Below are 14,391 nucleotides of genomic sequence, written 5' to 3' on the forward strand. Positions count from 1 at the left end.
TGTGATGAACGTGTGGATACCAGGGAAGTAGTTTCCTTAGCAACAGTAACCAGATCCAAGCTTTTATAACTTACCCTTGCCCTACTCATGTACTTTTTATTTTTCTCCTGCAATTCTGAGATGTGGGCTCTAGACGCCAACGATGAATTTAATCCAAATGCTCTCTACTCCGCAGAGCACAGATAAAGAAAAAATTACATGTGGGTTCCTCCCATCACCAGCATTAACATAAGTTGCTAAGCGTGATTCAAATCAAAGCATCTTGTGTTCAAGCAGATCAGGCAAACTGTTTTGCTGAGATAGACAAGCTTCAATGCTGGCCTCTTGTATCATTCTGTGACACATTCATCACCATCTTCCAATTCCCAATTAGGTGTTTAAACAGCAAAGGGAAATAAAAGAACAACTCTAGGCTCTCTGGGCTAAGAAGGCAAAATAAAGCAATAATATCTAACTACTTGGCATTTTTCTTCTAAATTTCCAGTCTATGAAAGGTCTTATACTTAAAAAGTATCATATTCATTTTAGAAGCTAAGAAATAGAAGTATAGAAAGATTTAATGCCTTTCCAAAACACACTGAATTGATAGTGGACAGAAATGGATGACACATCACTTAGTTCTCTTCCAGTTGTACATCTTGGTGAAAATTCCTGGCTTCCTAATGCAGTGCCCCTATCACAAAAGGTTTTCAACACAGTGTGTTAGAGATAGTAACAAATGTTTCCATCATTTATGTTTATATCAATACAACTGAGAGAAAAAGGGGGCTTTTATATACAATTGAAGAAATCTGTCTCTTTTTGTGATGTAATGACGATAAAGGCATAGTAAAACATGGCTGTCCTCTTTGTTTGAATTTTATGGAGATATATTCCTCCCCAGATTTTTTCCCCCTGACAGTCACAATTATTGTTTTGCCAGTGCTGGCATGCTATAAATATTAGACCAATCTTATAGGCTATAACTGAGATAGCTTTCTAGCCGTCATCAAGAGTGACAAATATGTTGGCAGGATTTCCTTGACAGGCACTGGCAGAGCTAAATGCTTTTGCAGACAACCCAAAGCACCAGACTATTCTTTCAGCTGGAAGGCACCATGTGCACTGCAAGGATGGCATTGCCCACTCTGCAAGATGGCCACTCTCTTGGCCTGTACTCACCTGAGGGTCTCTGGAGCTGGAAAGCCAGACTCCAGAGTCAGACTGAAACATTACTTATGGACTTCTATCTCTTTCTGTGAAGTAGACAACTATGACTGTTGCTGCAAACTGAACTAAGTAAGTGGAGACCATACACATTTTTGAAAATAAAATTGATTCAAGTGTATCAAGTTTTAATTCTTTGTGCTTCTGGAAGGAATTTATATGCATGTTCTTTTCCCATTAAAAAATATTGCCTTAATTCCTCAAGTGTTTTTACCAGTTTGTAATTTAAATCTGGAGGACTAAAGAAGACTAAATGTGTTCTGTCAAATACAGTTCAATCAATAATATACCTAGGCTTCTTTTTCTTCCACCAACATCACTATTATCATTAGTGAATATGTTGTCTCTGTACATTTACTTCTGCCTAAATTGTCATGGTTGAAGAATAAACACCTCCTCCATTTTGATAAGGCAGAACCTTATCAAACCTTAGTGCTTTCTAGGCCTCACTGGAAGGTCTTCTCATGAGGTAATTTTTCAAAAATACCATGTAAATAGATTATTTATCTGCTTTATAAAATGCCTTTCTTCTAGAATTTCCATGTTAGAACTGCTAAGACTGACTTGCTGGAGGAACTTCTGTTAGTTGATAGAGTAATGATTCTTTGCAGTTAGATTATCTATCTGTCTATCTATCTGTGATTTTTTTAAACAAGCAGTGAACAAAATAGATTATAACTAGCTGATCATAACTGACACATAAACCTAAAGAAAAAATTACTGTATAAACATATTTATAATCCAATATTTTTGCATATTGCTTACATTAGAAACAGTGAGCTAAAAGTGGTTCCAGTCAAGATATCCCATGGATTTAAATATTTACATACAGAAAAGACTAACTTCACCTCAATCACCTCAGTCCTGCCTGTGAGCATGGTCAGACAAGAATGTTTCTATGAGATGTTCAGCATTATTGAAGTATTCCCTGGGAATTAAGTATTTGCAGCAAAGAGCTGTCATTAGAATAGGAAATCCATCTTTAATTCAAGGCTTAGAGCATTGTTGGAAGATATCTGTTGATTTTCATCTTTCATCAGCAGTCAAAATACTTTTTTTTTTCCCGAATAAGCTTCTGCATTACTGCACTGACACAAGCTTAACCGCTGCTTTATTATTTTTTTAAATATTATTTTATACTGTGCTATGCTAAGTATATTAAGAATTTCTCATAGATTTTGGTCTTTTTTTGACAAAATCAATGATTGATAACCAGGTATATGTGTCAGCCTCTCTGTATCCTTACAAAATACACAAGAAAATGGAACTAGGACAGAAGGAAATGGAATTAGAACATGAGGAAATGAAATGAATAGGGGAATTCAGATTGGACCTTAGAAAAAGGTTCTTTGCCCTGAGGGTGGTTGGTTACTGGAACATACTTGGTCATGGCCCTAAGCCATGTTTAGAATTCAAGAAGTCTCTGGACAACTCTTGGTTAAATGGTTTAGTTTTTGGTAGTTTTGTGAGGAGCAGGGAGTTGGACTCAATAATCCTTATGGGTCTCTTCCTACTGACAATATTGTATGACTCTGTGAAAGATAATGTTGTTCATACTGTCTTAATTTTGAATGTTTCACATGCTACCTCAGGCAAAAGGTCTATATTTTAAAATAAAAATATTTCTCTAGGACAGTAAGTGGAAGGTGGTATGACTTTTCTAGGCTAATTAATAAATCACAAAAATTTCACAGACAGAAAAACCAGTATGAAACCACTATTCTTTCTACTGCAATAGATGCAGTGTCTTGCCATTATACTAGCAGAATACATGAAATGATTGCTTTCAGATTTACAGATGAGACTACCCTCTTTCCCAGATGTAAATCATATTGGGAAAGAAACTGCTGAAGAAAGTAAGGGGATTTCAAGACAGTTCTACATAAAATAGATTTTTTCTTGAGTATTATCTCTTATTCTGCACATATTTTTATCCTGAACAACAGGAAAATTGAAAAAAGAAAGAAGAAAAGGTATTAAATGAGGTAATCCCCTTCCAATATGAGAGCTGATGAACCAAGAAATACAAAAGTGCATTGCCCCTAACAGTGTCATTAAAGGGAGAATGAATCAGCATAATGTAAAGTGCTAATTTCTGCAAGATACTGATTTTTTCTTTAAAAATTGAAAACTTCATTATTTGATAAGATAATCACATATGCATACTGTGAAGGATAGTGATAAAAATCTCATGGAAAGTGGAACAATGCTGAAAGAATTGAATAAATTATGTCATTCATAATTATTTTTCATTTATATACTGAATTTCAGTGTTTAAAGGGTGCCAGTGGTGAAAATGGAAACCCCTAAGTGAGATTCCTCACTCAACATTGACAATAAATCTTTCTTGAAGCATATTCCTTGTTTTTATTTTTTAGTCCTGAGGTTTTCAAATAACTCTTGTCCATCCCAGGGAAACATGCTGGACATTATGATCTGGTTTACTGCTGTGGTAAATATCCTGAAGCTGATAAATGACTAGCACATAGGTATGCCTGTGGACCAGGAACTACTCTCCAGTCCAGCTCCACCTGCTCCTTTTTGATTGAGGGCCCCATTACCACAGATCTGCCAACAAAGCCTTACGCTACTGCTCTCAAACCCATCTCAATAAAATGTGGGCTTAGTTAGCAGCTTAGGCAGGTTAGAGAAGCCGCCACCAGAACCAGATTAAAGAGCTCTTATGTAGGAGCTTTGCCATCAGATTTCAGTGGTGATGAATCCTGTGGCAGGTGGCACTGAGCTGTGAAGGACAGGCCAGGGTACTGCTTGTCCTCGCTGTTCTCACAGCACTCATCTGTCTTCATCCTCACTGTCCCCATAACTCTAGCATGTACCTGAGTTTGTAGATCTGAAATGGCAGATCTTCACCAACATAACACATCATCTCCTTGTGTTCTCTTTCAGGGACAGTATAAGCTGAAAAAATGTTGTGTTTGCATATGTTTTAGTGTAAAAACCTACAGCTTTTGGTCTTCAAAAGGGCATTCATGTTCACCTTTTCCTGTACTATTGGGAAAGACTAACACTTAGAAATCAACTGTACTTGGCATTGATTAAAAGACTTTGAATTAAGTTGGTAAAGTTTTATACTGATATTTTGCACTTGGAATTAACTGATCTTCCCCCTTTCACTTCTTCTCTTTTTCTCTTTCACTTATTCCTATACATGTAAACATAAATTATTTTCCTCGTTCCATGAAATACATTTCTGCAGAATAAGCTGTATATAACATTAAAGTGTAGTTGAAAGATTAACAGGAGCACAGCCCTTTGGAAAACTGGGAAGTCATTCCTCACCTCCCTTCGGAGAATACAATGGACCATGACAATAACAAAGCCTTGTAATGAATCAAATACTGCAAAAAGTATCTGAAATAATATTGATCTTTTGTCTGTCATGGCCAGAACTGCAGACATCCAAGTCAGTGCTAGAAGTGGCAACACCACACAGGAGCTCCAAAGGGATGCCCTATTGAAAAAAAGAGAAAACCAGCATTGTAATATTAAAAAAAAAATAAATTAAAAGCTCACTATTAAAATAAAAATATTTAAGGATGTCACTTTATCTATTTAACTTGAAAATCATAGACAAGAACGGAACAGTTGTACTTTATGTTCTAAAGAATATCCTGTATTCATTTAATAAACACATTTGCAATTTAAAAAAAAAAAAAAGTATTTAAATGTGCTTAGCACTTTTTACAGTGTTAGCAAACACAGTTGTCATCATCAAACTATTGTCTCACATGCACTGTATAAGATTTGTAACAAGAAGATGTAAATGATCAGGACTAACATGGCATTACTGGCGGTGGTGGCTGACAAAGCTGTTGTTGAAACTACTCCACACTTGGCACATTTGAGCGTCAAACCGCTATGAGGCTCACTCATCTGACTGCAAACAAACAGAACACCCACAAAAAGAACAAAATATTGAATTGTCACCAAGGAACGTTGCTACTGAAATTTAGCTTTTAAATATGACGTCATGCAGAAAAAGTAAGTAGACTTATTCAAGATGAATGCTCTATATTGTTACAAAACTGTATTTTTCACTTTACATTATTGCTAACTTTATATGTTAATGCTATGGGGCTTAATTTCATACAAACTCTATTTATTCTATTGAATCTAAAAAAAGGCCCCAAATGTGATCAAACACTGCTCAGTACACTGAAGTAAACATAAGCACGTGCTAGGATAGACACACAAAGTGAAATCCCTCTATTCAGACCTGATGAAAGACTGTTGCATCCAAACATGCTGAGCACAGGTCACTTAAAAGAGGAGTGTGAAGTATGGACCATTACAGAGCATTAATAGGGAAAGAAACCTGCAAGATTTATTCAAGCATCAAATCAGTATGTGCATACTGTATAGTCAGATTTGTACTAGTGACCTGCATGGCCCACTAATATCTAGAATGAGTTTATTCATGTCATATGAAGGTCTGAATACAGGGCTTGAAATGTATGGAATCTGATGAAATAAATATCAGTTGGTGCTAAAAAAAAGGGTGACTTCTTCTGCCTTTTAATAAAACATAGTACACAAGCATTAAGCTCAAAGCATTTTGTATAGATAATTGTACCTCTGCATCTGTAAGGAGAGTTAAAGGACAAAACCTGGAATTTAAGTTTTCCATACAGCATGCATTCAGCTTCTTGAATCAACTAAACGAATATTTTTCTATTCCTTATCTTTCTGCTATCAGAACTGAGACCACAGCTGAATAAGATGTGATATAGCTAACAGGAAGGATGTTTTAGCTATTCCCAGATGGAAAGTGGTCAACATAGTGAAGATAAGTAACATTTTGGATTTTTTCCCAGTTATTTCAACCTACTGAAGTCTTTGCTACTGCTAAACCCAGCATTCACAAGACTTTTAACATACTATCCAAAACAACATTGAACTCCAGTGTTTTTCACTTTGATAAACCAAACAATGATTTTCCATTAAAAAGTGTCAAGTATAATTCCCATAAAAAGGTGGTTTCTTCCATAAGAAAGCAGTGAGAACCAAAATCTTTTTTAAGATGATTTTGGGGTGAGAAAATAACTCAGTGAATCCACATTAGCTGGCACCAATTAAAAATATAGATTAAAGAATGAATTAGAAAGATGCCTTGGGTAAGTATAAACTAAGCTTGTGAAAGTACTTTCTGTCTCTGCCTGGCAGTGCTTCAGCATTATTAGACTGGATTACTCTCTTTGCCTCTCCAAAACTTCTCTGGATCTTAAATAATAATAGAACTTAATGTGTGTATAAACCAAATGCAAATTTTCAGCCTGGGAATTGGCATATGCTTCCTCTTTAACTAGGAAAAGGATTGAGGTAATGATTGAGATCCATCAACATATTTTTTTCCCCTTGTTGATTCCCCATATGCTTATTAAGATGATAGAAAGCATATGGAGTTAATATATTTTGCCCCATTCACTTGTTTTAAATCCAAAGGCTGAGATTTTGAGACTGAACTTTTGACAAATACAAGTTCAATGTTAGGAAGAATGAAGTTGCCTTCTCCAGCGTGGCTGGCAAAAGATACTTGAGGAATGAGTGACAATCACCTTTCTAGAGGTGAAAAAATGATGAACCAATTTCTATGCTCCCAAAAATGACTTAAGAGATGTCATCTGCCACGCAGTATCAAGGAATGCTGCTGCCAAGCCACCATCTTATCATATCACACAGGTTAAGATTGCTTCTCATTAGGGCATCTACATATTTTCCCAAAATAGCTGGGTTATTTCTAACAGAACAATCTCTGATTCTTTATTGGCTTATTTTAAAGATAGATAATTTTTAAATATAATATTTATTTATAGAATATTTCTTTATAGATTTCTATAGCCTATAACTGCATAGCTGGGAAAAAAGAAAAAAAAACCAGGTAAATCTGTTTGAATATCCTTACAAAATGTACAAAGCCAAAGCTGTGGCTGTTCCAGCTCCTTATATCACTAGAATTAGAGCATATATGAATTTGAATTTGTAATTACTAAGTAACTGCTACTTTTGAAATAATTTGGGTAGTTTTATAATATTCTAAATTTCACTAGTGTTATTACAGAGTTCAGAATGTTGATGGAGTGATGCAGACAAAAGTAAGGTTCTGAAATTAATACTTTCTAATGAAGAAAGATGAAAACGGAAGAAATAGAATAACAGAGTTTCGTACATGTTTGTCACAATGATGGTGGAAGAACTGAAAACAAAAAAGACTTGACTAAATTAATATGAAATGCAAATCACACCAGCTAAAGTATTTATTGTAAGTGTACTTATCAAACTTATTAGGAATGCTGCTTTTAGTTACATGGTAAAATAATTAAAAGTGAATCTACAATAAATTTGCCCATAGCAGTAATACACAGAAAAATGAAGATACCATCATTTATCATTGTTAGAAATGCAGATATTGGTGGAGTTAAATACAACCTGGCTCAAAATGCAATACTAGAAAATATAACTGTAAAAAATCATTATTCAAAGTTTAAATACACTTTCATAAGCATTAGAAAGGTGATGATGCAGTTGAGAAATATTTTTCTCTAATATGCAATGAATTGAGGTTTGCTGCTGCAGTACTTCTTTGTCACCCACTATAGAACAGTTTCTGATACCACCACTGTCATATTTTATGCTCATGATAACAAACACAATTTTAATGTAAATGGAAGTAAATAATCAATAAGACACATTTAGCTTTTTTCTTTTTTAACTCTTAAACCATGGAGATTGTTTTACTTTGATGTTCATTTACACCTATTTAGAAAATACACTCATGTAGATGTTATGTGGATGTAAGAACAAAGGCAAATTCCTAAGGTTCATAGTCAAAATTGCAGAATAACATTGACCTAAGTAAGGGATATATTGCTTATATATTTTTCAACAATTAACACAAATTAATAATATTAGTTGCTATAGCAATTAAATTTGACAGATACAAAAAAATAATCAGTTCTTTCAGCACACACAGTTCATGAAACTGTTATCCTAACTGCAACAGCTTTACACATGTAACCATCTTGTGAAACCTCTGCCCAGATTTGTTAAATCCTCATTCTTATTCCGTTAATACTGTTGTACTTGTGTTTTATTATATTCAGTTTGTTTAGTTGCATTCCCTCAGGATAATGCAACAGCAGCTTTTGAGATTAATGGAATCTGTTAACACTGTTACACTGAAAAGTGTAACAGCACAATCAAAAACATTTTGGTGAATATCTGTAATTGAAAATCGGTGATAAAATTTTAATATGCTTTAAAAGAACCCAGTTGTTGCTTACCCCGCTCTGTGTTTGAGTTTTTTATCTAGGATTCCATCTCTGGAAACAAGTTTATTAAATACCAAAATGCCAATCACCATGTTGACCTGTGAAACAGAAAACAAACAGTTGATCTTTCAGTGCCTAAAAGAAAATATTGTATCCTGGCTGTATTGTATTACAGGCCTGCAAAAAGCCTCCTCTTATATTTCTGAGCATTTCTTTGAAACTGTAGTAAAGTCCCTGAACACAGCAAAAGGCTGTATTCTCAAAAAGGTGACATATACACACACCCTGCAACAGGCTTGTTTTGGGACCTTGAGTTATGCCTGGTATCAAGCTAGATATTTGTACGTATCTGATGTCCAGAAGCTTGACTAATATAACTTTAATATTTTGTCAGTTTTAATTGCAACAATATATGTCCTATTCCAGGAAAACCACTGCAGTTTGGGTTCTCTGCACAGGAAGAGCAAGCCAGAGCATAGCTTGTTTTTAAACATTTATGGCCCATGTGGGTGTTGCCACTTATGCAGAATCAGCCTCTGGTCTTCCATATCTTCCTGCACATAAATCACTGTCTATGTCATTCACCAAAATGTCAATTTTGAGCCTTTTTTGGCAGCAATATACTATTTTTGTGGACCAGATGAATTCCTGGGATGCCTGTTTAGCCCCATTAAAGTAAATGGTGTTATGATCACGTACATGGGTTGAAGATCTAACCTAAAAAAAATCCAAGTGTTTCAGCTGTGAGACTTGGGCACTTAATGGATATATTAATGGCATTTAATGGACAACTTAATGACCGTTATTATCCATTTGTATTATTGAACTGAACTCTATTAACCTGTCTCTGCATGGCCCTGCAAATAGGTAATACCAACTTTAGAATCTATTAAATGCTCCTTTTTTTATTTATTAGAGAAGGATAATCCTTTTTTTCCTTTCAAACTGTTTTTTCAAAACCTGTTCCAAAATACCTAATTGTGCTAGTCTGCCCTGCCAATTCTTTTTCAACTTTATTTTCAGCATTAACATTTTTCAGCTGATGTTATATAATTCTTTGGCTTCATACACTTAGGCTTAAGTGGCTGCATGGAACAGCTCCTTTCCACAGCTACCAGCTAATGGTAGGGCAAACTGCGACTGGGAACTTCCAACACCTCCCAACAAAGACTTGCCAATTAAACAGAGAACATACAGTTACTTCCATGTGAAAATTAGAACTGGCTTTTTGTAAACATCCTTGGCTCCTCTACCGTGACAGGCACTGTGAGTTGTACAAAAGGATCCTGGCTTGACTCCAGGCAATGATGAGACAAACTCTATGGGAGTAGTAAACATCCATTTCAGGAAAATTCACGTCGATGAATAGCTGTATCTTTGATGACTAATAAGGCTGATTATCTTTTACAAGAGAAAACCAGAAATAACCAGTGCTGATAGTGTTATCAGAGTATAAAATTTCTGGAGTGGAAAGAGGAATTAGATTCAAAATCTGTAAGGGAAAAATGCTAAATAAATTGTTGTGAAAAATCTATACAGATTGCAGAGCAGATGTCTGATAGCCGATGGCACAGGTAGGATGTAATTCATCTTACCCTGAAGCAGACATATGAAATACTTCTGATGGTTTGATTTCTAAAAGTATGGTTTTTTCTTCACAGATAATGAAATATGGCTGGGATAAGTAACTTAGATACAGAAATCTATTGCAGATAGCTACAATTAGGCAGAAATTAATCCTACACCTAAATGCATGTCCAGAGATGTGGAAGATTAATATACAAACAAGTAACATTTCCCAGCTATGATAATTTTTCTTTGCCTTCAAAAGCAGTAGCCATGGAGAACTTGCTGGCAGGTTCCACTCCTTCTGTTGCTTTTGCTGGCACAGCAATCCACTGCCAAGCAGCACTCTATCAAGACTGTCACCAAGTTTCACAAGGCAGTGACAATTGCGTAGATGCTCCTGATAATAACTCAGTGATGCCTGTAACAAGTCTGTGCCACTAATCAGTGCATTATTCTTTCACAGCTTACTGTGTAAACATGGAGAGATAATTGGTATAAAGAAGTGATATAATCAAATGAATCATGCGTTCAAAATACTGAAGGTATGTTAAACAACAGTGATCTCCCTATTTACAGCAAAATGCAATGTTGTTTTATATCTAAGCTTTTATGAAAGAAGTAGCACTTTCTATCATTTCATGCAAAAATATTAGGAATTATATTAATGTTTACCAAGACAACAGCAGCTGCAGGTCCAACGAAAGCATAAAGTAGCCCTCCTTCCAGAGACAGCCAGCAGCTGGAAAGAACATTAGAGAAGAACTAACACAAATTAAAAATAAGTATAACACATTTTAAAGAAAGCATTAATAATTAATACAGCATATTTTTCTGATTTATGAGATTCATATGCACACACAAAAAAGAATTGCTTTGTTGATATGATTAGCAGCGGTTAACATTTCAAAATCTTTAATGTGAGTTCTACATAAACTGAAATGGCTAAAATGTATAAAGAGCACAATAGAAAGTAAGTTTGCAATCAGCTCTTGCCAGGTAGGTGTCTAGAAACATTTCTAGTTTACCATATCTGAGAGTTCTATACTTAAAAGTGATGAAATGGTCAAGTATCTGTAATATAGAAGTTCAGAAAAAAACAGGTTTCTACATATCCTGTCATTTAATAATTGCTATTAGAACTACACCTAAAAGACAATATTTCCATTAGAGAAAAATCATATATGATATATCATCTGTTCTGTATTCTCTCTATTTTGCAAACAATTTAAATGTATATTTTAAAGTATCTGAAAACTGTATTTTCTGGAGACCTCCTAATCTCAGAGAGTTTGTCATCCTGCATCAGGGCTTTCACTGAAAACCATCAGATTTCCAAACACAGAGCACTTACAGAATCAGATCCTAAATACTGGATATACTATGATGTAAAGCTTTTCATATCTGCAAAAGAACAGGAGCTTCACACACTGAAGTAAATGCAGCTGTGCTATTTTCCCAGTGATTACACATTCAAAGAACAGCATGTTTATTTGAATGCATGATCACACCTACATATAAGGAAACTCCAGTATATACATTCAAGTAATTGACTTGGATTTCATATCCAGAAACATTCCCATCAGAATCACACATATCTTCTTTATTTTCCAGTAATTCTTTTGTACTTTTCAAAACCAAGTAAAATCATAATATTAATGGGATTTTAGGGCTGGTACTCTCACTTCAAAAAATAAAAGTGTTTTCCATGGTAATGATGCCATATGAAAACTGTCACATGAACACAATGGCACCAGTGTGCTAAATTCTGGAATGATAAATGGATGCAAATAGTTCTTATCTGCTTCACAGTTAACAAGGTAGTACATGCCGAGCTATTTTACATCCCACCTCCAAAACCATTAATGTTCAATTTATTTGTGCCATGTCAAAGAAAAATGCTTTCAAAATTTTCTGTAGTTTTTCCTACTATTTTTTCAAAAACTAGGTTACTGCTGTCAGTCTGGGAACACAGACTTCTGAGAGGAGCAAATGCATTCATAGTGCACTTCCTTACCAGTATGAACTTTTAAACTTAGTGAAGATGACCACTTTGAGTAACTAGGAATTGTAATTAAAATTTTCATGGTTTTGGGAGACAGAAGCAGCAGTTCATAAAAATTGATGTATTGTTCAAACCTAATTTCAGTTACCTGTGCTGAAAAAAGGGTCAAGAACAGTTTTTTCTAAATAAAAAATAAAACCCAGGTTTTTTACCACAAAATCCTTTGAGACCAAGGAAAAGTTCTTCCCTCCCTTTTCCATGTTACCAAGTAAAATGGCTGTTCAAAAGAGTGATTTCCACTTAGAGGCAGAGTTGAAAAAAAATGTAGAGGCTGTCCTTTTTTCACTTAACCTCTTTTTTACACAATCTGAATTTTCAAGAGTCTGGATTTTCACCTGTGTGTGACATCATTATTGCAACATATTCAACATTTCTTAGTTGATGACTGAAATTAAATTGTCCTCCATCTTCTTCTCTTGAAGACTGTCTGCAGATAGATTTTCAGGTGCCTTCTTACACCACGAGGCAATTCTTGTTGATTTTTTACTATTTTTTCCTTCTCCTCTTTCTTTTCTCTGATAGTTGTTTTTTTTTCCCTGTGTTTTATAGTTGTTTTTATTTTGTTCTCCTGTTCTATCTTCTTGCTTCCTGATGTGCACATAGCAGAAAGCCATATATATTGATTAGTGTTAAGAGCAGCCACCGGTGGCTTTATGAGACCATGTTACATGGTCATAAAATTCTGCTGAGTGATGAAGCATCTGTACACTTGCTCCCGTGTCCTGTACATTTTGTGAGATGTTTGATACTCTCCGGGATATTGGTTCCTTCTCTTAAGAAAGCATGGCAAGGGTATGACTATGACATAATTTTAATTTTGCTGATGCAATAAATTCCTGGAATTTATCTGCACCATATATTAACATGAGCAGCTCACACAGGTTTATTAACTATAAGTTTTAGTAGTGGTGCTTTCATAGCTCTGATTGTCTGAAAAGAGATATCAACAATATTTCTTAGAGAAATAGCTGGAAAAAGCTATTAAGCTTTCAGACACACTAATCTTTTCTAGATGATCTGAAATATCTAAAAACTTGTGTTTGTGGGGTTTTTTTATTATTTTTTAGGAAACCCCTTCAGCCTCTGTATCTCTACCACTACAAGTGTCTGGGTGAAATAATTTTCTATGTAGTTTTAAAAATACAGAAATATAACTGTCTAATAATTAGGACTCAGAAAAAAGACACGCATCAGAGACTGATGATCACAGAAATGGCTTCAGTGTGAACAATTCAAGCACTCTCATCATACACATATCATACAAAACTGAGAGGTGCTGCAAAGATTCTTGGACCTTCTCCTATTCCATGAATCTCTTCATGTGTGGGACTAATAGTCTGCAACGGGGAGTGTTTCTGATAGCAGCATGTGTGCAACTGACTGCAGCCAATTAGGTGAACAGGCAAAATATAGTGTAAACAATTTAAAAACTTACACAAGTGCTTTAGTTATGGTACAAGGAGCAGGAGTGGAGCTCTGCTTTGACACTGCCCAACAGTTGTCATGAGACAAAATTCTTTGCTGCCTTCTGGAGTGGCACAGCACATCAGCTGATGATGGAGGAGGAATCTCCATTCCTTGTCTTCACTGTTTTCCTTATGTAATTCTGATGTCAAATGCCAAGAAAACATATTTGCAAATAAAATGAGAAAGCTGAATTATGGTTCAATTTGTCCCTTGTACGCCTTCATTTGTTCTTTTCTCACATAGTACCATGTCAGCTGGATTTAGATCCTGGGAGAAGAGCTGTTACATGTACAGAGACCTGCTTTTTTTACTTTCCAGGTTACTCCTAATGAATGATTTGTTGCTTTGTCTGAATATTTCAGAATACCCTCTTTTAAAAATGCATTCAGCCCAGGAAGGAAGCAGGAAGCAATGTTAACTAAAGGAAGTACTCACACATGAATGATTTCAGTAGAGCAATTGTAATGGGATTAATCCTGCAAGGGACAGAGCTACATCCTCAATGGGGTCTGGACATCCTTATTTTGTGATTTGTAATTCTTAAGCCTAAATGGCTTTCCAGTTGTGGTTCAATGACTGAATAATAAAAAAAGCCAGCAAGATGAGTACAGAGTTAAAAAAAGAATTCAGATGAGTAGGTTCTCAATACAACACTCAAAAGGGGGCTAAGACCACTGCTGCACTTGCCAGCTCTAAGTGCAATTAAGCATTTCAGTTACATAAGACATTCTTCATTAAAAAACTCAAGATGCACATTGTCACAGTTTATAACTGCAGTGCTTAGTGGTTGGAGCAGGA

At 35.2% G+C, this 14,391-nt stretch overlaps 1 protein-coding gene across 1 annotated transcript in view; it reads right to left on the reverse strand.

The window, feature by feature from the left end:
• ADGRB3 (adhesion G protein-coupled receptor B3) overlaps window positions 1-14,391 on the reverse strand; it is a 445,728-nt gene that overhangs the window by 27,537 nt on the left and 403,800 nt on the right. The window contains exons 22-25 of the mRNA XM_083856501.1: window positions 10,737-10,803; window positions 8,508-8,593; window positions 5,006-5,104; window positions 4,507-4,678 (exon numbers count right to left, since the gene is read on the reverse strand). Coding sequence (XP_083712627.1) covers window positions 4,507-4,678; window positions 5,006-5,104; window positions 8,508-8,593; window positions 10,737-10,803 — 424 coding nt within the window. The remainder of the gene's footprint in view (window positions 1-4,506; window positions 4,679-5,005; window positions 5,105-8,507; window positions 8,594-10,736; window positions 10,804-14,391) is intronic.

This window comes from Zosterops lateralis, assembly GCF_965231275.1.
Source record: "Zosterops lateralis genome assembly, chromosome: 3".
Classification (NCBI taxonomy): domain Eukaryota; kingdom Metazoa; phylum Chordata; class Aves; order Passeriformes; family Zosteropidae; genus Zosterops; species Zosterops lateralis.